At 43.9% G+C, this 24,394-nt stretch overlaps 1 protein-coding gene across 12 annotated transcripts in view; it reads right to left on the reverse strand.

The window, feature by feature from the left end:
* Rbms3 (RNA binding motif single stranded interacting protein 3) overlaps positions 1-24,394 on the reverse strand; it is a 1,220,120-nt gene that overhangs the window by 350,015 nt on the left and 845,711 nt on the right. For all 12 annotated transcript variants that reach the window (XM_051202110.1, XM_051202071.1, XM_051202118.1 and 9 more), the window contains one exon: positions 1,076-1,167. In XM_051202110.1, coding sequence (XP_051058067.1) covers positions 1,076-1,167 — 92 coding nt within the window. The remainder of the gene's footprint in view (positions 1-1,075; positions 1,168-24,394) is intronic.

Here is a 24,394-nt window from a genome sequence, read left to right on the forward strand (position 1 = left end):
AAGTTCAGAACTATTAACAGGAAGAATATTTTAAACTTAGATTGTTTATGTTGACTGAAACGGTTGCTATTTGTGCATCAATATTTACCAATCATCCAAATGTCATCACCAGCATTTTGGTGTTTACTCTTACTTTTTCTCTTTCTTCTTTTTTAGTTGTTGGTATTCCTGGCTGACCTTGAACCCTGCCACCACTTCCAGAATGCTGGGATTAAAGCCATGCACTACCACACCTAGCTTATATCATTATGATGGTTTCTTATTAGAGTCCCCAATTAAGATGAAGACCATGACATCAGGGTCCATTGTTCCTGAGATCCATATTATCTGACCACATAGGCAGATTCTTATAACACTACAGAAATCAAGGCACAAAATGACGATGGACCATTTTCACATTGATGTAAAAGTTCACCATAGCTTCACATTCAAGGTCCCAGACAATGCTTACTATGTAACAACAGGTAAATATTGTAAATGATGATCATCAAGGAAATTGCTTTCCAGGTAAATTCTGGGAATATTGGTCAAAGTGAAACTCAAATGATACAAAAAAGCACACTAGCAAAAAGCCATTTCCCTGCTCAGATTAGGGGAAAAGCCATCAGCTTAGAAGCCTCCCAAACATGGAACAAATAAGTGAAATTTAGCACACATGAAATCATTGATAACTTTCTGTACTGCCCCAGAGCTCTTCTGACTAGGGACAGTTCTAGACACCAGTACACACATGCATGTATAAGGACTCCAGCACTGCCAACCAGGGAAAGTTCTAGACTCTCACGCATGTATTTCTCCTTTTTTCGGTCACAACAGAGCCATCCACATGTATCCTTTAATCACTGGGATCTCCAGAACCGGTGAACTCATGAAGAACTCCACACGAAGTCAGAGAGATAACAAGCCAAGTCAATTGCACGGTTCATTTCCCTAACAACTGAGTACAGAAAGGGTGTAAACCATAATCTGGGCTCTGATCACTGTAAAGGACTGATATCTGTTCACATGCACACACACACAGATACGCACCCAAAGGTGCACACATGCACAGACCCTCCGGTCTGAGCAGGCTTACCTTGGCCATCTGTGCTTGCACACCATTTGCCTTCAAGGACGCCACTGCTTTCTGTGCGGCTGCAGGACTATCAAAGTCTACAAAACCATAACCTGAGAAAATACAAAATCTGGCATTAGTTATCACAGGCAGGCAGACACACCTCTGTCATACCGATGAAAACAAGCTTACTGTCAACTATGAATTCATTTCTTCCAATAAAACGCTGGCTGGACCCAAAAGCTCTCCTATTTGTGCTGTTGGATGCTTAAAACAGGATATCTTAGTAACTCTAGATATGAGGAGGTTAATTCATTTTCCAGAGTACTTTGTAGAACGGTGTGCAAGGGGAAGCCCACTTAACACTAACTTGGCAGTGAAGGCAAAGCCCCGATTCACTGGGCTCTTTCTGCTCCACATTTGCTGCAAGAGGGAGTAAAATAAATCCCTGGAAAGCCTTAAGTGTCTGAGGCTGAAATCCATTTCCCAGACCTCTAAAAACAGAGGCTCATGAAAGCCAGAACTGGTGAGTGTGATGGTCAGCATTAACTGTGAACTGGATGGAAGCAGAACCAGCCGAGGGACAGACCTCTGGGCAGCTCTGTGGGGGGTACCTTCTTTAGGACAGTAGTATGGAAAAGCCCCTCTGAGTTGTGGGTTAGCACATCCCCTGGTAGGGGAGCCTGGACCCCGTAAACTCAGACAAGCACTTGAAGAATTCTTTCTTTCTGGCTCTTGACTCTGGATGTAATGTGACCTGCTGCTTCAAACTCGCCCCCCCCCATTGTTATTCCCCACAGCTATCATATCATAGGACTGTCCTGCAACTGTAAGCCAGAATGAACCCTTTCATGCTTATCCCCAGGTAAATCATCACAGCAACATGTAAAGAAACCAAACCACCAAAGTTACTGTTGGAGGCTGCAATAGTGCTTGTTGGGCAGCAGGCAGCCAATAGACATATCTTGGATGCACAAAAATACAAAGTTTGTGGGTCAGAGTAGGGGTTTGAACCTGCTTCTCCACAACCACTCAGCCCATGATTCTAAATTAGAGGATCTTGTTTCTCTCCATAGATGCTCAAATCATTGATTTTTAATATTTTGAAAAAGAATAATTTCAAACCTCTAAACACAAATACTAAATGGCCAACTTGCTTATTTGGGGGAGTTATGAATATACTGTTCTGGTTGTGTGGTTATGTGAACACATATAAAAGTTCACAGAAACACACAAGCAAACAACGTGCTCAATTCATGAGACAGGACAATGGTGAACAACGTTTTCATACCATCACTAGTCCAGAAATTCACACAACAGCCAAGTCAGCTGTCAAGAATATTTTAGAACATAAATACTCAGTGGGGTGTGTTGGTGCACATCCGTGATTCTAGTGTTACTGAGATAGAGGACCAATAATCAGGAGTTCAGTGTCAGTTTTGGCTATCTCCTGAGTGCAGAGCTAGCCTGACGTAATTGAAAAAAACATTGTAATTGTCTCAAAAAACAAAACAAAAAACAAGACAAAACACAGCAACTGTAGGCATGTACATATATTGTGGGTTGAATGTGAATGTCCCCCACAGGCTCATGTATTTGAACATGACCACCAGCAGGTGGCGCTGTTTGAGACAGTTGCAGAAACTTTAGGAGGTAGAGCCTTACTGGAGGAACTACATCACCAGAAGGAGTTTGGGATTTTGTAGACTGGCCCTCCCTACTTGCTCTTCAGTCTCAGCTTCTTGTATGAAGATGACATGTGATCAGTCAGCTTCTTGCTCCCCATACCTTCCATGCCTGCTGCCATGTCTCATCCGTGATAGAATCTATTGCTGTGGCACTATAGACCAAAATAAACACTTTCTCCTGTCAGTTGTTGTTGGATTTTTGTTGTTATGGATGTTTATTGCGGTTAAATAAGGATCAGGATAAACAAATAGGCCGAATAGATGTTTATTCAGGGAGAAATAACTTACAACCTAGACAGATGAACACCAGGGAATTCCACCCGATGCTCTCCTGTCTGAGTCATGCCAGCAAGAGAGCTTTTCCAGGCTCTCTCTCTGACCTCCTTCCACAGGTCACTTCTGCCCATCGCTCCACCCCCCAATGGGCGTGGTCAGTGCCACAGAAGGACTACCTCACTACAATTCCCATTTTAGTCTAAAGAAAAGATTTAGGCTTAATACAAAATTATATACAAAACAGTGAATAACAAGTGTGCTCTAAGAAAAGGAAAATCGAGAACAAAATGACCTACATATCTAGTCCTAGGGTGAAGGCATAATGGAGTTTACAATAAAGTTGCCCAAAGCTGGAAAATGTAAGTCTAGTACCTAATATATCTAACTAGGAAGAGAGAATGATAGTTGTGATAGTTTAATCTTCAACCTCATCAAGACCTGAGAAGGAAATTAACAATACTAGAGCAAGGAGGAAATAGGAAGGAGGAAGGAGACAGAACATGGGGAGTCTGGAGAGAACAGAACCAATTCCTCTGCTCTCGGTAAGACCACGTGGAAATACGTAGAAATGGGTTAATAATTAAGACAGAGCTAGCCGATAAGAAACTAGTAATGGGCCAACAGATTATATCAAATACAGAGTCTCGGTGTGTGTTATTTGGGACTGGCGCGGCGGTGGGACAAGACCAGGCAGCGGGCGGAAAAACCATACTTGTTTATGGTCAAGGAATTTTAACACATCAACAGAAAAAGACATTAACACACATCCATATACACATAATAAATATTATATAAGATATACATAGTACATAGTACATAATGTGTTATACATGTGACATACAAACATATACATACATGCATGTAAATATGTATGTGTATGATAAATATGCACGTTCTGTACTACTGAAAAGTCTATGGATGTATCAATACATCTTCTCACCCATGAAGACAGGCGTCTGTCTTATATTTTGAAGCTTGTCTCAGTCAGGGTTTCCAGGCCTGCCACTGAGGCAAACCCACCATTTGTGTGCTATAATCCACTCCCAGCCCAACCTCCAAATAAGTGTGTTTGGGAATTTAATTACCAAGTTGTTTCTTTTAATTAACTTTTTAATTTTCTCCCCTCAAATCCCGTCTTCCCTTTCTCCATCCCAGCGTGTTATCCCAAAGCAAACTTGCTACACAGCAGTGTGCCAGCAAAATGCTCCACAAAGCCCCACAAAGCAAGGCTGTCAAATCTGTGCTTCTCATACATAAGGAAGTGCATACTGTAAGTGCTGGTATTTCTTCTCTTCATGTGATAAGATGGGGAAGAGATGAAGCAGGGGAAAGAAATTTCAAGAACCATAGTTGTAGGCAAAGGCAAGAACTCTGAGACTTAGACATCATGGCCCACAGTTCAGGTGCTATTATGGGGGAGGGGGTTCATTGCTCTTATTTAATGAAAATGTCATTGTGTTATGTAATATTGGCTCTGGGTCCATGTATGAGGAAAGTGAGGGACAGGTGAACTCACGACTAGCCAAAAAGGCAAAAGCTGTTTGATGACAGAGACACAATTCAAACCCAAGTCTGCATAAAAGCTGTCCAGTGCCATGTGGAGGACTGCTTCTAGCTCTGCTCTGGAGCATGCGCCCCTGATGGCTCTCACCCCCTCTCTGGAGCATGCACCCCCAAAGCTACTCAGAAAAGATCTTGGATTTGGAATTAAAGGGTGATTTAATCCAACCCCATGAAATGTTCTCTCTAGCTCATACTCTTGCAGGTTGCTTCCTGGAGGGTCTGGGCCTGCACCACCTCTCTCTGTGGAGGTATGGACGGGGAGGGCTGGCCTGCATTCATTTAGAGGCTCATGCCCCAGCAGAATATATAACGTGTGAAAATAAACAGCCCAGTTCCCACTCGCACGCAGCTTATTAGTTGAGGTGGAGAGAGACTTGATGGGATAGCCATACCAAAGAATCTGCAGATATTAATGTCATGCCTTTCTTGAAATAAAGGAGAGCAGGAGAGGAGGCACAGATGTGGGTGTTGATTGCTCGGTACTGAGAAACCATTGAGAAGTTCTCTCTAGCCTAAGACGGCTGGTGATGAAAGAAGTTGGCAGCAACAGTAGAGTTGACTCAAGGGATATCAAAGCAAAGCAAAAGAAAGGCAGCTGGCCCAGATATTGGCTGGGTAAGATGAAGTGAGTTGTATTTTATAGGGAGGGTCACCTGGACTTGACGGTTGATTGACTAGGCTGGTGACAGGAGAAGGGTGAGATGATGAGAATTATTGTGGGTTGGATTTTGCCCTCTTTTGCCATAAGCCACTGGGTGAGTGAGCTGTAGCTTAGTAATGTGAAGAGCCTGGAGGAGGGTTCCCAGGAGTGAGGAAAGGCTGAAGACATGTTCACTCACAATACCATAAGAAACACTGCAGAAGGTCATGCTGAAGTGTGACTGGTTTTGAATGTTCCCTTGACACCACCTAGAATCACCCAGAAAAGATTCCCAGTGAGACGCTGTCTAGATCAAGTTCCCTGTAGGAATGTCTGTTCAGTAATTGCCTTGGCTGTTTTAACTGATCTGGGAAGATCCAGCCCACTGTGGGCATCATCATTCCCTACACAGGGGTTCCTGAACTGTCTAAGGATGAAGATGGGGTTTTTTGTTGTCTGTCCTGGATCATGGATACAGCATCACCAGCCATATCACGTTTCTGCTGCTGCCACACTGCTATGATGGCCCTTAAGCTACTTCTCTCCTAAGTTGGCTCTGTCAGGGTATTTCAACACAATAACAGGAACAGGCTGACACCCAGTAGAATGGATAAAACCAGAAATAAACATCATGTGGGTAAAAGCTTTAAAATGCTAAAACAGACATGGGAAGAAAGGAAGGAAGGAAGGAAGGAAAGAAGGAAGGAAGGAAAGAATAAAGGAAGAAAGAAACAAAGAAAGAAAGACAGACAGACAGACAGACCTCATAGTGACGATGGGGAAAAGGTTTAGATTTCAACTTGAACAACTTCAGCTTTTCAGTCTCACAGGACTGAAGCAGGCCCAGAGAGGATGACAAACACAAACAGCAACATGTGGTCTTACGCACATGCAAGAAGGACTCCAAGGGGGAAGAACTAGCCATGCCAAATGCAGGAGGAAGTGGGAAAATGCCCAGGGCCCTTAAAAGCATGATGGCCATAGATTGGTAGAGATGATTGTCAGAGAAGAGGAAGAGGAAGGAGAGGAAGAGGGAAAGAGGTGGTACTGAAGCCATTGCAAAAGGGGTTGGCTTGGCTGATGGGCAGAGACAAATCAGATCATAAAAGATACAAAGTCAATGGGGGTTGTATTGTGTACAGATGCATTCACAAGTCCATGAGGCTAGAGTCCGGTGTTCTACTTTAGGTGTCATTCATCCACCTTAAGCATCAGGGTAGGACCAACCTACCTTGTTTATTGAGATGTGGCATCTAATGCACATGGAACTTACTGAGTGTGTGAGACTGAGTAGACAGCATGCCCTGGGGATCTGCCTGTCTCTACTGCCTCCACCTCAGCAGCACTGTGATAAAAACATTACTGTCACCATGTCAATTATTACACATGGGTGGTAGGGACTGAACCTAGGTTCTTGTTACTGCACTTGTAAACGCTCTACTGACTGAGCTCTCTCTTCATCCTTCAATTTGTGTGTGTGTGTGTGTGTGTGTGTGTGTGTGTGTGTGTGTGTGTGTTCATTCCTGCGTGAAGTCAGGGTAGAGACCACTGAAACCCAGTTGGTGACTGGGAAGTATTGATTGGCCACCTGCGATAGCACATTCCACTTGGCAGGTTTGACTTGGAGTAAGGAAGACCAAGCCGAGAGAAGAAAGCCAGGCTTCATGAGGACAAGAAGACAATTAATTAACAAGATATGCTTCCTGAGAGGGTGCAGCACAGCAGCATCTGAGGCAGATGTGGGCATGCTGCCCCATTACCCACCCAGGTGTTAGGAGGAAGAAAAAAGAGCTTTTGGGCTGTGTGAATTACATCTCTCAGTGCTATGATCAAGCATCTGATATTGGCAACTCAGGGGATAGTTTATTCTGGCTTTCAGTTTGAGAGGACACATTCCACCATGGCGGGAAAAGCATAGTGGCAGAACATGAAAAAAACTGGTCATGTCACAGAGCATCTGCAGTCGGGCAAAGAGCAGACAGGAAGTGGACTGGTTTATAAACCACAAGGACAGGAAGTGGACTGGTTTATAGACCACAAGGGCACCCTCCGTGACTTGCTTCCTCCAGCAAGTTCCATGGCCTTCCAGGCAGCACCACTCATCATGTGCCCAAACATGAACTCAGGGGAGGCATTTGTCACCGGCTGTCATTTTATTGTACACCCCTAGTTATTGGCTTTTATGTGAGCCGGGGTTCAGTAGATACTTGTCAAAGCACATAGGAGGTATGTTTAAAATATGCAAACTTACAGGAGGGACTACTGTGCTTGAAAACGTCATAATTAAATTTTGATTACAAACAAACAACAAAAACCCAAACAATACTAGTGCTGCCTGCCATGGATGTCCAGCATTGTAACCCTGCATGACAGCATCTCCTTCAGGTTTCTTCCCTTCATGTCCAACCCTACACACCACACAGTATATGAGAAAATCAAGGCATGGCTCTTCCAGACGTAAGCAATTTCCAAAAGGGCACCAGGCACCCTGAACTTTCTCTCAGGGAATTTACAGCTGAATTCTGGGGGGAAGGAGTTGACCCCACACCTGCAGAGATGGCTCCAAGCCAACATGGAGCAAAGACTCCACATACAGACTTAGAAGAAAGAGAGGCACATATCTGAGTTGTGGGATGTTCCTGCAGACTTCTACTTCTTTAAGTGAGAGTCTGGAGGTCAGAGTGCCTCAAGAAACCTTGCACGATATTTCTATTCTGTAATTAAGCATGGCATTTCCGGGGTTTATGAGGTAAGAGCTGCATAACGGTCAGAAGAAAACAAAATGAAATACAAGGCTGGCTCTAAAACACAATGATGCGTTTAGTAAGGGATAAAAATCACTTTAATTTGGTTTCAATTTGCTTTCCTTCCTGATAAATAATTAAGTCTGTCTCCGCATCTGGTAGGGGAAGGGAGGCCGAATCATCCAGCCCACCTACAGTGCTTTCTATCCTGCAGAGCTCCAGGGAAGGCTAGCCAGTGCAAACTCGGCCAGTGGCTGTGCACCAAGCCTCCCTCAACTACGTCATCACACTTGGCGACAGGTTCAAGCAAATTAGATCCCAATGTCACTGTTATTTTCCCCACACCCAGAGCTTGTTTTCCTCTTGGTCAGGGAGACAAGGCCAGCAGCTCAGCAATTAGCTGGAAGTGGAGCAATGGGAGAAAGGAACTGTGGGACAATTAGGGCCACTCTGCGACTGCACGCTCACACCAACAGGCTCCCACCGACGGGCTCCCACCGGCGGGCTTACTCAATCCTTCCCTGAAATGCTTTATACCTTCTGTGCTTATTTAAAGTTTTGTTATTGCATGCCACTACCAGAGTGATGACCTTCTAGAAAGATAATCTATATTAATTACAACTTAACATCACCACGGGGGCTTTTTGTCTGGTCCCTTTTCTGCAGTCATAGGTGACATATTCCAGAGACCTTTATCCTTTTAAAATCATTGTGCAAGGATGGATTTGGAGTTTCATTAAGGTCACATTCAACAGTTGAATTGTGTTGCTTCTGGCTCTTTATATTGGCAACTAATATTACGCATTTATTTTCCATTATTGGGGTTGAGTAGGACAGGGTGTGGGGTGCAACTGGAGAATTCCCACTTGATGTTTGTGGTACCATCTACGGCCACCCAGGACATTTGGTCTCAGTTTTAAAGGCACACTGAATTTTCATAATTCTTTGTCTTGGGAGTGATTCTTATAGAAGGAAGCCCATTCAGGACCCAGATACAGAGCCAGCTGTGAGCCAAATGCGATTTCTAGACAGAACAAGTGATCACTTTGTCTGAGACTTATATGTGAAAGTCAAGTGCAGCTCAGATGTAACAGCTGGGATGCCCAGGAGTTCCCTTTCCTCTGGCACCTACTGGGGAAGGATCCAGGAGCCTGCACCTTTGTTTGAGGATCTAAAAAGCAGTTGATAGCTGCAGGAGCAGAGGCAGGGAGAGAGAGTGGGAGAGGGAAAGGGAAAGAGAGATAGAGAGAGAGGAAGACAGATGGGGAGGGGCGGGTAGAGAGAGGGGGGGGAAGCAGAAGACGAGCTACGAAGTGAAGGGGATCAGTGCCAGTGTGAGGGAGACCACAGGGGAACATAGAGGTCACACTACACTATATGCATGCATAAAATGTCATAGCAAAACCCATTGTTGTGTATAGTTAACACATGACAATAAAAGTATATCTCATTAAAAAAGAACTGCAATTCCTTATTATTTTTTTCTCTTTTTTCATAGAAGGTTTGTAATGTTCTGGGCTGGAGTCCGGGCTCCAGGGGGTAAGGCTGAGCTGTGGGGATGAGGATGGAAGAGAGAACAACGTAGATGCCTTGGAAGTCTGAAGGTGTGGGGGCCCCTGTGTCCCTCTCCATCTCCGCTAGTCCTCTTGCATCCTTCAAGCAGTGGATGGAGTTAGGACATTCCTAAGTCTCAGCATTAGGGGGACCAGAAACTGTGGACTAGAACATTAATTAGCCCATCTGTCCAGGGTGGATTTTGTCAACACGATGCAAGTCAAGGTCAACTAGGAGTAGGGAATCAGTAGTGGAATTGCAAACATGAGGTTGCCCTGTGGGCAAGTCTGTAAGTCATTTTCTTGATTAATGACTGGTGTGGGTGGAGCCAGATAATTGTGTGTGGGACCACCCCTGGGCAGATGGCCCAAGCAGCATTCCTCCATGGCCTGTGCTTCAGTTCCTGCCTTGAGTTCCTGCCCCGACTCCCCTCTGCCAGGGCCTGTATGCTGTAATGTCAAACAAGCCCTTTCTTCCCTAGGTGTGTTTGGCTATGGTGTTTTCTACAGCAACAGAGACCAGACAATTTCTATCTCTACCTTAGTTCCCTTGCAAATGGGAAAATAAGATGGACAAGTCCGCACCACAATAGGCAGGCTTTTCAACGAAGTTCCTGAACCTTATACCATCGTGTCAGAAACACCACATTTAGAAGCGGATTCCCCAGCCTTGGAGACACTTTTCAACCATCTGATTCTCCTAGAGTTAAATGTATTAAGCTTCTACTTCAAAGTGGGGGAGGAAGGGATTAGATACTGAAAGAAAAAATAAATAAAATAAAATAAAAAGACAGCTCAAACATGTCTCTTCTTGTCCCAGGTGTAAAGTTTTGTAAAGTTGGTAACTTTGAATGTGGTAGAGGTCACTGTTTTTTTGCATACTCAGTAAACATATAAAATGGCAGATAGGGACTGGCAAGACCTCTTCAGTGGGTAAGAGCGCAGGGCACCTAACGTAAGACCCTGGATTCTGAGTAAACAAAGGCAGGCACACTCCTACATTTGCCCACACTCCACACTCAGACACAAATAGCAGACAATCAAATTACCTTCACACAACTAAAGCACTCCCGTAGTACCCTAACACTGATGTTTGTATGCACGGTTTTATCCAATGTAACCTGGGTTCCCTTCAGTGAGCCCTGAGAATAATACATACATGGTGTGTGTGTGTGTGTGTGTGTGTGTGTGCCTGTGTATGTGAGAGAGTGTGTGTGTGTGTATATGTGTATGTGTGTATATGTGTGTGTGTGTGTGCCTCTGTGTGTCTGTGTGCCTTTTTTGCCTCCCATTTTATATGAACAGTTCATGTGAATTAAGTTAAAAACACAGTATATAGAAGATCTGCTATAATACTTGGAAAAGACAAGCTAATTCCCTAGCATGCAAACCACTGTTTCCAGGTGGGGCAAACAAGGTACATTTTGTGTACAAAAAAAAAGCAAAAGCGAGGGCTGGGTAGAAGACATGAGTTTTTCTTGTCTAGTTGAATAACACAGTCACAAAGATAGACAAATTCTGCACGTGAGGTAGAGCTACAGTATGCCACTTGAAATGGGACATGCTCTCATTCTTTTTATGCTGCACAGGAAATCATACCGAGCTAGACCCGAGTTCAGATGTCCACGCTCACTGCCCCCCTTACTCCACACAGTTGATTTTTAAATGAGAGAAATTATTGCTTTTGACCGAGGATCAAAACTAGGACTCATATCATTATTTAGGAGCTCGGCACAATGTCCAATCTCCATCCTTTATTGAGACTCAAAATACGCAGTTTGGCTATTCTTCGTCTGGACCAGCTTTTATTTTATTTGTATTGTAAGTAGCTTTTTAATTTTCATTTTCCCCTAAACACAAATAGAAATTTTTTCTTCGATATTATATGATTTTTTAAAAATTATAGTTGATTCTTTGTTGTGTTGGGGGCAGGGGTTTGAGGGTAGAAAACTCTGTGGCGTTAGTTCCCTCTGTCCACTTTTACCTGAGTCCCAGGAATTGAACTCAAGTCATTACTTAGTAGCTGGGCTACATAGCTCAAGTTGAGTAATCTTACTTTAGAAATAGCAGGGGCTGAGCGGTGTCTCAGGTAAAGCATCTGCTGTGCAAGAATGAAACCATGACTCTGGATCCTGAATATGTGTAAAAGTCAGATGTGGTCATTTCTGTAATCATCACCTGGGCAGGAGGAGATAGGAAGATGCCTGAGGTTCACTGACCAAATCACTGAGCTCCAAGGTCACTAAGAGGCACTGTCTGAAAAAGAAAGATACTGAAGCAGAAACAGACCCAGAAAGATGCAACCACATCCTCTGGCCTCCACATGCACAGGTGCCAGCATCTAGATGAATATGTACCGCCATGTCTCCTCCCCCATCTGCCCCCACACAAGGAATTTAGCTAGTGCCAAAAAAAAAAAAAATTATCTATGGAGCTGCAGCACAAGGACAAATAGTTAAAATTTATTCTTCCATTTTAACTAAAGTGGTACCAGATGATGCACAGTTTCATCCCCTCCTCACAGGCATGAGCTTGGATCCACCTCAAAGGCATTATGGAAGCTGTCAAGCTCTTAGGAGAGAGCATGTGAAAGATGATTGGAAGAGGGCTAAGATGAAGAGCCACGCCCAGCACCCTGACTTCACACTTATCTCTGCCTTCACATTGTATTTTTTTTCAATAGTTGAAGACATCTTTTCCCCAAGAATATCTTACTGAAAGTTATAAATTGGCATATATGATAGATAATATTATTACTTTATTTTTTTCAAGGTACTTTCATGTGTGTGTTAATTCACAGGCATATACATGCATGTATTTGGAGGTCAGAGATCATCTTGGGGGATTTTGTTCACCCTTTCCATCATGTGGGTTTCAGGGATCAAACTCAGGTCATTGGGTTTAGCAACCAGTTTCTTTTACCTGCTGAGCCACTCCATGGGCACAAAAGGTGTTGCTTTAAGTAGCTGGTTATTTATACAGAGAGATTTTCTCTCTCCCTTCTGGAATTGTTCTTGTACTAATAGAATAGACTGTTAAGATCTCAGCGCAGGTTTGTTATGATGCAGTAGTTGGAGAACTCTACAGCTTAGGAAGCTTACAATGATCTTCATGAGGTTCATTACTTGGGTCACTAATTAAAACAGCAGTATGAGTACAGACCAGAGAGGCCCCTCCCTGAAGATGCCTTACCTTCTCACTTTAAAAGTGATCTAGAGGTCAATGGTATTGGTATCACTAAGGAGTGGGGTGTTAGAAAACTATCTGTGCAGGGAACCCCTGATCTACTGCGTTAGTAGACACCAAAGGGGTCCTTTATATGTGCACAGTGAACTTGGGGGGCACAGATGCCCAGGACCACAGCATAGTGCTCCCTCCAGGGCGTCAGCTGCTACTCTAAGGAGACTCCTGCAGAGCAAGGCTGCTACCTCTGCCGAGCTAGCCCTCCTTGATCCTCCGGCCTCCCCGCAGACCCTTTCCAAACACAGGCAAGCCTCCGGCAGCTATAATATTTTCAAGGCCATATACTCTCCTCTCTCAAGACACCCCACACTGGGTGGAGCACTTGTTGGAAAAATCACTTAGCGTGGTAACAAGAATCCCTTCCTACAATCGGGGTTCAAATCCTGCCTCTGCTATTTTATTACAGTGAGGCCATAAGCACAGAACAGTCAACCAAAACGAGAATACTAATATTATCCAGGGAAAAAAATGTGCTGGCTGGAGGCACTGAATGGATTTAAATGCACACAGGGAAGCTGCCTAGGTGCCTATGGCGGTTCCCTCACCTTCTCTGACAGAGCTGAAATACAAAACGTCAGTTAATTTAGTCATCTTTAAATGCATGCTGAAAGATGAGTGTGACAGATTTACACTCCTTCCCACAGAGCATATTCTTATCTATTCAAACTCATCATTCCTTTGGCTTAAATTTAAAAATTGAACAGTAGAAACCACAGGGTAAGGCTGTTCTGTTTTTTTCCCTAATAATCTATTTGAGCATAACTTCTTGTGCCCTCAAACCCCACTTTTGTGTGTATACATTGGAGATATGAGCAATTCTGCTTTGTTTCAAAGTTCAAGTTTGCTCTACATTAATACATAAATAATAATAAAAAAAACAGACTCACAAGAAACTAATGATCATTTGAAGAGGCAAGTAACCAATGTGGGTTGATTATACAATAAATGCATTATGCAAATTCCAGCAAACATTGCATGAACACTGGATAAAGGATCAAATTAAAGTATCACAACCCTCGGAAAATTAAAGTTAGCAAGCACTGAGGTCGACTTGCCCTTGGACGCAAAAGCTGCTAAGGGCAGGCACCCCACCCCCATCATTTCTACGAAACCGAGCCATTCTGAGAGTTTCAGATTACAATAAGGAATCCCTTGGGAGTCATAAAGATCAGCTATTTTTACAGGAATAATTTGGAGCCTCAATTTTAAAGTGTTACGAGTTGGAAGAAACTGGTGAACCTTTGTGTCATATTTTCAAGCTAATATTCCAGATAATTAGCCAATGGAGGACACCGAAAAATGGAAGTGTAAGAAAGTATCAGACAGGTGAAGGGGTGGGGCTTGGGGGACCAGCAGAGGGGAGATGTTTTTCAAAGCTTTCCCAATAATAACCTGAGTGGCAGCCATGCAAGAGAACACTAGACTCCTTCGATTTCCCTTCACTTGGTGTAATAATGGGGCACTGCCCTGTGCAGATCTGCAGCCTGCCAACACGGAATCTGTCACTGAACCAACTGCAGAGAAATAATGGGCCACCAAGGATGATAATGTGAGCAATTTGCAGGCATTTGCCTATTGAAGGGCGGAGATCTATCACACGTACCTCTTTAGATCACTAGGCAAGGTCAGGTGTGAAGAAGGGAGCCTGGGAGCCGCGCTCTGCACCTGCATTTTATACATGGAGGTAGGATGTGGACTCTAGGGCCAGGAACAACACACTCATTAATCTATCCCTGCAAATCAATTCCATTTCCTGTCCATCCTTTTGTGGGAGGCAGGCAGGATGTAAATATAAAAACAGAGCCATTAATATAACAGATGCCTGGTGAAGTTCTTAGAGTTCTGAATCAGGAAATGCAACGAGAGCAAAAGATGTAAGACCCAAGTCCTCTCTCCTAAGAGGATACAGATGCTGAGCGAGTACACAGACCTTGAGCACCTGTGAAACCTTGCGTTGTCAGGAAGTGGGAGGGTAAAGACAATGGAGAAAATCCATTGCAGTTCTCCAAAATTTCCTTTTTGTTTTTCATCTTATTTTACCACATGTGCATGTGTGTGTGAGTGCATGCGTGTACTTGTGTGTGAGTGTGTGTGTGTGTGTGTGTGTAACAGGTTGATATCTGGAACCTTCAATTGTTCTCTACTCATTGTTCTTCTTTTGAGGCAGGGTCTCTCACTGACCCTGGAGCTCCTTACTTGGGCTAAACAGCTGGCCTGCAAACCCAGCTGTCTTCTGCACCCACATCTGTCTTTTCACACGGGTACGATGCATCTAAACTCACTGCCTCCTTTTTTAAGTCAAGCACTTTACCCACCAAGCCACCTCCCCAGCACCCCTCCCACTTTGTTCTGCTTATTCTAAAACTTGTTAGCTAACTTCAGTGAAGTGGAGAGGTTAAGGAAAGTGTTCCATAAAACAGCACAGGGCACAGGGCATTGCCTAGCTGCGTGTTGCTGAGGATGTCTTAACTTTCACAGCAACTCTTTGCTTCTCTCCTACCCTTCCACACACCGCGCTGCTGCCTTAGGGCCACCCTGCCTCTGTTCCGAGTAACGCAATGCTCCTCTCCTGGTAAAGCAAAGGTCATGGTATCCCTCCTGTCCTGCTCCACACAACAATGATGTCATTTTTGCAGCCTACATTTTCTATCAGCCAGTGACAGAATGATCAATTGAATGTATCAACCAATTAAAGCCTTTGTATTTTATCCTCAGCTAGTGTGGCCCATCCAGCTCTCCATGACAAGACATTCCCCACACCTTAGAACAGAAGGGCTTCTTAGAAGAGGACACTTTGCATAAGCTCACATTGAAATTATAATCTTGTCTATAGATATGTGCTTTAGTATAAATCAAGGTGTAGAGAGCCACCGGTACCATTCCCAAAGATGGCGCTGGTTTCCTGTCCATAAGCCAGCAGTTGTTTTTGACAATGCACATGCGCGATCCACTGTTACAAGCGTTGCGGGCTGCACCTGTCAGTTTAGGACACGACTCCCTAAAGCATATATAAGCAGTGCCTTTTTCCTCCTTCGGGGTCTTCCCTCAACTTGCTGTAATGAGCCGCGCAATAAACATAGCTGCAGAAGAATCCTGTTGTTGAGCGTCGTTCTTGCAGGCAAGGCGATAGCGCTCGACATCAAGGGAGATAACTAATGGCTCATTCAATTGTTCATTCACTCAATGGATTTGTTTGTTCATTTGTTTGTGAGAGGAATTCTCATTTTGCAGCCCTAGTTATTCTGGAAGTCAGCATATTGCCCACACAGATCTTGAACTTGCAACAACCCTCCTGAAACTCCAACTAAATATTTAACTTTTGAGACATGGAAGGTACCAGATGTGAAAGTCACCAACACTAAAACGATAAGTCAGTCCTATCTTGTACAACGATCCTGTGGCCAATGACAGAGGCCTGGTGTTTCAGGGACCCCTTAAAATTATCACATAGGCAGGTGGTTGCTCCATCCCGGAATGCATACTTGAACTCATTGGTGGCCATCGAGTCCCCGGAGGATATCTACCTCAGAATGTGTCCCAGATGCATGACTGGATGTGTCAGCCTCACAAGGAGAAGTCTGCACTCTCAGTATGTCAAGTGGGCACTGGGGACAAGGACGTCAGACGTCTAATCCTTTCTATGCTAATGAACTAGCATTTTTATTTTTTAATGGCTCTCAGATTTACGTTTGTTTCCTTTTCAGGGATGTTTTTACTATTTTGTTTGGTTTTTACTTGTTTTGTTTTGTTTGCTTATTGCTGGGGAGGTTTTGTTTGTTTCTTGAGTCATGGTTTCGTGGAGCCAAAAGTTGCTGTGAGCTCACTACATAGCTGAGGGGACATCTGGGACTTTGGATCTCCCTGCCCCTCTGACACCAGAGATAGGTGAGCACCACCATGCCCAGTTTATCCTGGACAGACAACCAAACCAGGGCCTCTAGCTCTCTAGACAGACAAGTTCTCTCCAACTGAACCGCAGCCCTTGCTTGGTAACTGGAGTCTCACGCTGTAGGCTTTTCAGCAGAGACCAGAAACTCGTGGTTTTAAGATCAATAAAGGGCTTGGTGTCCAGGGCCTGCTTTATGTCTAGAATGTGCCTTGTTTTATTGTGACGTAACAAAGAGGCCTAGGAACAACATTACTCAGCTGCAGGAAGAAAGTAGGTGAGCCACTGACTCATTCTGACAGGAGAAAACTTTTCAAAAACTCCCGATGACAAAGGACACTATCTAGAGACGGTCAGAGCTTCATGCGAGCCAGAGAAGTACAATGAACTTGGAAAAGTGTTCAGCACACACAAACCACATCCCAGCATAAGCTAGAGATGGTTTCACTCCAAAGCTTTTAGACTAATTTATATCAATAACTCAGCCCACACCAGCTCCTGGAATCCCTTTTTCCACGGGGAACCGAAGCCCCGATGCTACCGAAGGAATATTACATAAGATATAAAGAAAAGTTTCAGGAAAACAATTCAAGTTCTGATCTCTAAGCTGCTGGAGAGGGGAGGTAAATTCCTGTTCCCCTCCAGTCCTTTTCCATCAAAGTCCTCCCCAGGTGATGGGAAATGCAGTTCCTTGGAACAGAAGTGATACAGGGAAACTGGGGCACCCAAGGCGGGTCGAAGAAGTCTGCCTTTCCAGTCTGAAAGGGAGGAAACAGAAGCCACCAAAGGACATGCTGTTTCCTGAAGCCAGCTCCTGCAGGAAACAATACAGCATCCTAACACCAGACACTTTAGACTGACAAGTAAAGATGCTCTTCGCTTCTGATGGATGGCAGGATCAACTTTACCTGGCCCGAAAGTCAACCTGCCAGAGATGACATTTCTTTAGGACAGATGCCACCTTAGAATGGTGCGTAGGGCTGAGGAGTGGGGGGCCAGCACTTCCCTTTCTGCAGAGGAGATTGTTCCTGCTGCAGAGCAGAGGCCAGGCTCCCTCATATCCGAAATGAAATTAAAGTTTATGCAACAATGAAAACAGCTAATGTATACTTCATGCAGGGCACTGCACCGATTTCTTCACAGTTCATCTCACTTAAATCATACAGTGCTTTCCACAAAGATGTATTAGTTTCAGTTCACGCGTTTGAGGGCTTTGCCTGAATGTACATATATATGTGCAATGTGTTTGTAGCATGTTATGCCCTCAGAGGCTGGAAGAGGGTGGTTGGTCTCTGGAAACTTGAGTGACAGAAGGTTGTGAGCTGCTATGTGGGCACTGGGAATCAAACCCATATGTCTTTCTGAGCAGCCAGTGAGTGCTCTTAACAGCTGAGCCATCTCTCCAGCCCCATGAAATAATTTATAGATATCATTTCTCTGAGCTTGCAAGATAATAAGACAGCTAAGTTTTCCTTATTATTTCTTTCTCACATTTTAGGAACAATGTGAAATTATGCAGATAGCCTTCTGCAACACACACATATACAGAGACATTATATATATATACATACACATATAAAATAATTATAATATGATTCAAATATAAACATATAAATGTATATCTGTGACATATAAATATGAGCATGTTCTATAATGTATAATTAGATATGTACCTGTACTTAAATATATAACACAGAATATATATTATATGTAAATATTTAATGACTTAACTGTATCTAATGACAAGAATAAATTCAGAAGTACTTTCTAAGAAATTCACTTCAGTTGTAAAATTTGTATAAGCAAAGACCTTAAAAAATTATCTGCTGGTCCCCAGTAAGTACTAAAATGTGAGCCCCCCACAAATACTGCATAAATGAGTGAAACTATATCAAAACATCCAGGGACTGTGTAATTATTGATACAGGCTCTCTTTGCTAGTGCAGATCAAAAGTAGACATGTTTTCACATTGATACACCTGAGGTCAAGTAGGAACTGTCTCATCAGGATGTACCTCAGATCTGAAAAAGTGTCTGGAGTGGAGAGGTCCTCCGTAGAGGGATTAACATACTGAAGCTGGCCACCAGTCACTTGGAATGACAGAAGGGGCTAATGTGTTGATTATTTGAAAATTTTGGAATGGTATTTATTTTACCAGTCAATGTATATCTTCTTTTTTTTAATCTGAATCTGGTTAACTAATAAAAGTCATCCTGACTCAGGTAGAGGATGCAGAAAGTGCTCTGAGATCCTTGTAGTCTGTTTCCTAGGAGATGTGATGGGCGTGGGATGGGAGAGAGAAACAGTCCCCTACAAAAGCCACCTCCCTGCATGCTTGTGCCATGCTGCATCCCAGTAACAGGAGGACAGGAATCCTGGTCTTTAATGCTCCCCAGATCAAGTGTAAAATCATTGACTGAATTATCAACTGCTCAAACTGTGTTTGCTGTGATCCACCGTGTCTTCTGTGATCCACCGTGTTTGCTGTGATAGACTGGTTGTTGTTATCCACTGCCCCAACACAGACTCCATGGACTGAATTTAAGACCGTGAGCTAAAGGATGTAGATTCTGTCAAGTTTGGTTACATTAATAGAAAGATAAAACAATCCATAAATCACTTAAAATGGGGTTTGGCACATTGCTGAAACATTACAGCTGTAAGTTAAACAATACTTTTGTTTGTCTTTCAGTGAAGACTTGTCTTTAAAATTAAAGACATATTTTGAGCTAAGAGGGAAAAACACTTGACATACAAGTATGAGTACCTGAGTTTGAACCGCCAGACCTTGTGTAAAAGCACATGTGGACTCCATCTGCAATCCTAGCACTTCTACAGAGGAAACCAGTAGAGGTGGGTGAAACCCAGGAAGCTCACATGTCAGTGTGCCTGCTGTACAGTGAGTCCTAAGAGAACCTATCTAAAACAAGGCAGAAGGCAGACTGATACTGGATACTTTTTTTTGATGTCCACACATGTACTGTTGGTGTAGGCACCTACACACACACACACACACACACACACACACACACACACACACACACACACACAGAGAGAGAGAGAGGGGGGGACAATAAATAAAAATAAATAAAATTTCTTTTAACAATTATACAAAACTGTCCCTTTGTAAGTTATACGATTGCCTCGAGGACATAGGAACCATATTTAGTCAGGGTGCAAAGGCAAGACTGTATAATCCAATTCCTCCTCCTAATAAATTACTAAATGATGTTAATCTTCACTTTAAACCTAACTGGGCCATGTTTCATTTTCTATGTTTATTAATGTCTTTAAGTATTCATTAAAAAAAAAAAAAGCACAGCAGTCCACATTAAAATGTTTGACTTTTATCCCCTCACTATGGGGAAGTACTTATTCTGCTGAAAGCATTTTAAAAACACAGTTTATATAATAAAATCAGATTTAATTCTGGTCAAGCTGGCATTCTTCTTTTTCTAATCATTGCCCTAATTCCATTCTTGACTGGACATTTGTTGGGTGAAACATTCTACAGTTCTCACGAAGAAAGAATAGTGAACTTAAATTTTAGTAGCAATTTCCTCCATCTCAGATGCTTTTCAGAATTCCTTTATTTACTCCGGAAAGGTGTCTTGCCTGTATGTGTGTCTGTGCACCGCGTGCAGTGTTGCTGGAGTCCTGAAGAAGGGGTCAGGTACCTCTGAAACTGGAGTTACAGGTGGTTGCCAGCTACCACGATGGTGCTGAGAATCAAACTCATGCTCCGTGGAAGAAAAGTCACTGTGCACAGAGCCCTCTCTCCAGCCCCAAGAGGCCTTGGTGACTGCCCGTCTTCTGTGTTGTATAGGGTGGAGAATCAGATTTTTATGTGGGTGTGTTCCATACCACTGAGTTGACAAGTATTTCCAAACAGGTCTTGGTGTTTTTCATATCATTTATATCCTTGCAAAATATGTAAGGCCACATGGAGTCCACGATGGGGGAAGTAAGAGACGGAATGCACCCATAATGCTGGAAAAAGTCAGAGCCTTTGGCTGGGAAAACAATTAATTAAAAAACCCAGATGGGCTTTCATTTTTGTCAGACAGTATTTGTTTGGAAATACAGTGTCACCAACTTCCAAAATGCAGGAAATGCCATCTGCCTTTGGTTCGTCACCGCAAGCAAATGCATCAAGATTCCCCGACTGTTGTTGTTGCCCAACACTGAACTGAAGGACCGTTCTGTTTTAAATCAGGAATGATCATGCAGTGACGTCATCATCTAGAACAGGTTTCGTTTTTGGAAGACGGGTGTGTGAGGATGCAATGACCTGGGTTGAGGTTAGCTCCTGTGAAGGGAGATGCAAAGGCTCGCATCCCGCTCAGCATGTTATGAAGTTAGTCAATTCGAACACACTGTGGACTAGCAAGTGTAAGTCCATAAACATTCAAAAATGCTAAGTGGATTTTTTTTAAAGTATAGTTGATTTTTACTTAAGTGTACTCAAGTAAGTGCCTCCGGGGCTATAAGAGTGTGTCGGGTCTGCGGGTGCTGCTGTGAGTTACCTGACATGGGTTCCGGGGACTGGACTCTGTGTAGTCTGCAGGAGCAGCATGGGCCTTTACCCACCGGCCAGCTCTCTGGCCTCTGAGTGGAATTTGGAAAGGGAATCTCCATTTGGGTTCACAATCAGGAAATTTTTAAGAAGTACCCAATCGTTTTAATCGGTGATTCATTGATTGGCTAAATTCATTCATTCATGCTTCTTCAGTAAGTGCCAAACAGAGAGGCTCATTTCACCATGTGGACTAGTTATTCTGAAGAGCAGCACTGACAGTTTGTAGGTATGGAAAATGCTGGAAAGAGAAGTGGGCATCTTTGCATTTGGCACTAAGACTTTCCAGAAGTTTTAAGGTACTACATGCAGCATTGCCTTTTAACAAACAATGAACGGGCGTGGCCCAGACATGCTAGGTGGCACAGGCTTGCGGGGACGTGCTAGGTGGCACGGACTGACAAAAGCACTCTGATTTGTCCCGTTTGTAACCTGCATCATGGGGACCGATGAGTGGTTCCCAGAGCAGACATCTGGCCATTCTGGGAACTGCAAATTATCATTATCGAGGCATATTTATAACCGATCCCAGGGGCCGACTCCAGCAAAGAAGGAAACATTTTGCATACATCTTTCACACTTCCCATGTGATCATGTGACAAGACCTTTTAACACCAAAGAAGGGTCATTTGGGTCATAAGAGGTCTCCGGCACATTTCTGAACCTGACGCACTTTCAGAACTAGACCCAGAGTCCCAGGTTGTGGAAAAGATGAGTCCCGTGTACTCTGAGACACACTGCTGCACAGCATCACGGGAGAAGAGAGTACCACACCTCCCCGGCTCTGCAGTCACTTGACCTTTCCGGTGCAATTCAGAGATGGGCTTCAGTGTCGGCTAAATTTTGGGTGCAGTGTGCTCAACCTCTGCCATCTCTCATACCACAACAAGTTTTTTTTTTTTTCAATTATGTCTTCAGTTATACTTTCTGCCCCAGTGAGCTCCCTTCTTTAAATCTCCATTTTAATTCGCATCAGCTTCGTTTGTTCTATTTAATATGGTTTTCTTCTCCTTGTGTGTGTGAGTGTGCATGGGTACATGCATGTGTGGGTGTGATTTGTGCATGTGTGTCTGGGTGGATGCATGTATGTTTGAGTGAGCACGGATATGTGTGCATATGTATACATGGATATGTTTATGAACACGTGTGCACATGTGTACCTCTAATGTGTGCCCATGTGTGCAGGTTCCTGTGTAAGCATGCATGTGCATGCATATGTGTGTGTGTATGTATTATGTATGTGTATATGTGTGCAAGTATATTCATGGTTGCATGTGCATCGATGTGTGTGTGTGTGTGTGTAAGGATTGAGTCAAAGGGATTGTATTTTGAAACTGTTGTCCTGGCTTTCCCCGTTACCCAGGTTACCTCCAGAGCACCCTGTTCCATCCCAGCTAGAGACCTTGGACCCACATCCTGTCTTCTTTTCATCTCATCGTGTCCTTTTGTCCCTTCCCCTCAGCTTGTTCCATTTTGTGGCTTTCCTTTCCTGTTTGCCAAAAGCAATGTCTTTTTAAATCAGATTACGTATGATAAACAGTCGTCTAGATTTTCCCTGGTTCCTGTTATGAATAAAGCTCCATGTGCTCTCCCTCCCATCTCCAGGAGGATGCTCCTACTCAGTTTTGCCACTATGTGGTTTTTATAGGTTACATTGTCTGACTGTTTAACCAAAATTGGGTTTAAAATAAAAAAGAAAGCAGCAACCCAGACTCAGTGTTTATAAATGGTTGGCAGATTTTCTTTGGCTCAACATTTGTCTTTAAATACTGGAGTGAAGATCCAGCCCATCACTGGCTTATAACCCATCACAGCTGGGTCGTCTGCAGAGCATAACAGTCACTTTGCATGGGTAACCTTCTTGCAAGATTATGATTCTGTCCTGCTATTGTGCTTCTGCCGTCAAAGCAAGCAAATGCCTTTAACCTTCCAGATCCCAGCATGCACTGCACCAGCTCTCACCCTCTGCCTTCCCACCTCAGCGCTTCAGCTGGGGTCACTGGACCAGAGCTGCATCCATACAATCTCAAAACTCAGGTGTCACTCAGGGTGTGCGTGCAGAAAGGACCTTGCTGGAGCCAGTCACAGCACGGCTGCTCTGTTAGGAGCAATGACGTTCACAACAATGGCATGGTGGCACATGCCAGTGATCCCGGCAGTCCAGAAGCTAAGGAGAGATGAGTACTGTAAGTTCCAGGCCAGCCGGGGCTGCATAGTCAGTCTCCATCAGCCTGAGCCCTGGAGTGGGACTTTATCTCAAAAACAAACAATCAAATAGTCACTCAAACAAAAGCAAAACCAAAAAAAGCAACCAAAGACTAAAATAAAAGATAAACAGAAAAGGCTTAAACCAACATGCGCAGGGGCAGCCTGTTATCTTGGTTCTGGGAATTGTAGTGTCATTTTAGGGGAGGGAACATTTCCTTCCATTATGCTTATCCGCCTAGGGCTTATTTACCCAGCTCAGAGGGTTCCTAACTGGGGACATCTCTGAAAGGTGGAAGACAAGAAGGACACTTCCAACAAAAGCTCTGTCTCAAGTGTTCCTAGAGGCCATGGCAGGACAAGTAATTACTAAAAGCTACTGCAGGTTGGCTCCTGGGAAGGCTTGCTATGCTTCACAAGGACAGGCAACCACTGAGAAGGTGAAGCTGCCGAGCCAGGTGAGGAACTCCAGCCTTTGCAGGGCGGGGCCTTAGGAATACACATCACCCCATAGCAGAGGGATTGCACTTTCCCCCACAATGAAGACGACGGCCTTCTGCACTGAGGCAGTGCTGGGCAGAGAGGGAAGCTCTATTGACTCTCTACATAAAGTGGTTCCTGCGGGACAAGTTTTGTAAAGCTGTAGGATCAAATGAAAAACATTATAACAGACTGTCCTTCAGGGTATGATGGATGCCACAGCCCACAAGAACATGGTCCAAAACCAGACAGGCTTTGGTTTACCATTGGGTAAACTGAGGCATCCATTCTAACAGGTTTCAGGGGGAAGTGGGGAGGTCCCACAAGACATGGTTGATAACTAACTATTCTTGGCTCATGTTCCCTCTGCTTCCCCAGCCACACAGTAAAGGTGGGGCAGAGGTGGCTGTAGGATCGCCAGCATTGTGTGTCATCTCTATGCAGCAGAGCCTTTACAGTGTGTGGGGGGTGGGGGGGAGGGTAGA

The sequence above is a fragment of the Phodopus roborovskii genome, unplaced genomic scaffold (assembly GCF_943737965.1).
Source record: "Phodopus roborovskii unplaced genomic scaffold, PHOROB, whole genome shotgun sequence".
NCBI classification, from domain to species: Eukaryota; Metazoa; Chordata; class Mammalia; order Rodentia; family Cricetidae; genus Phodopus; species Phodopus roborovskii.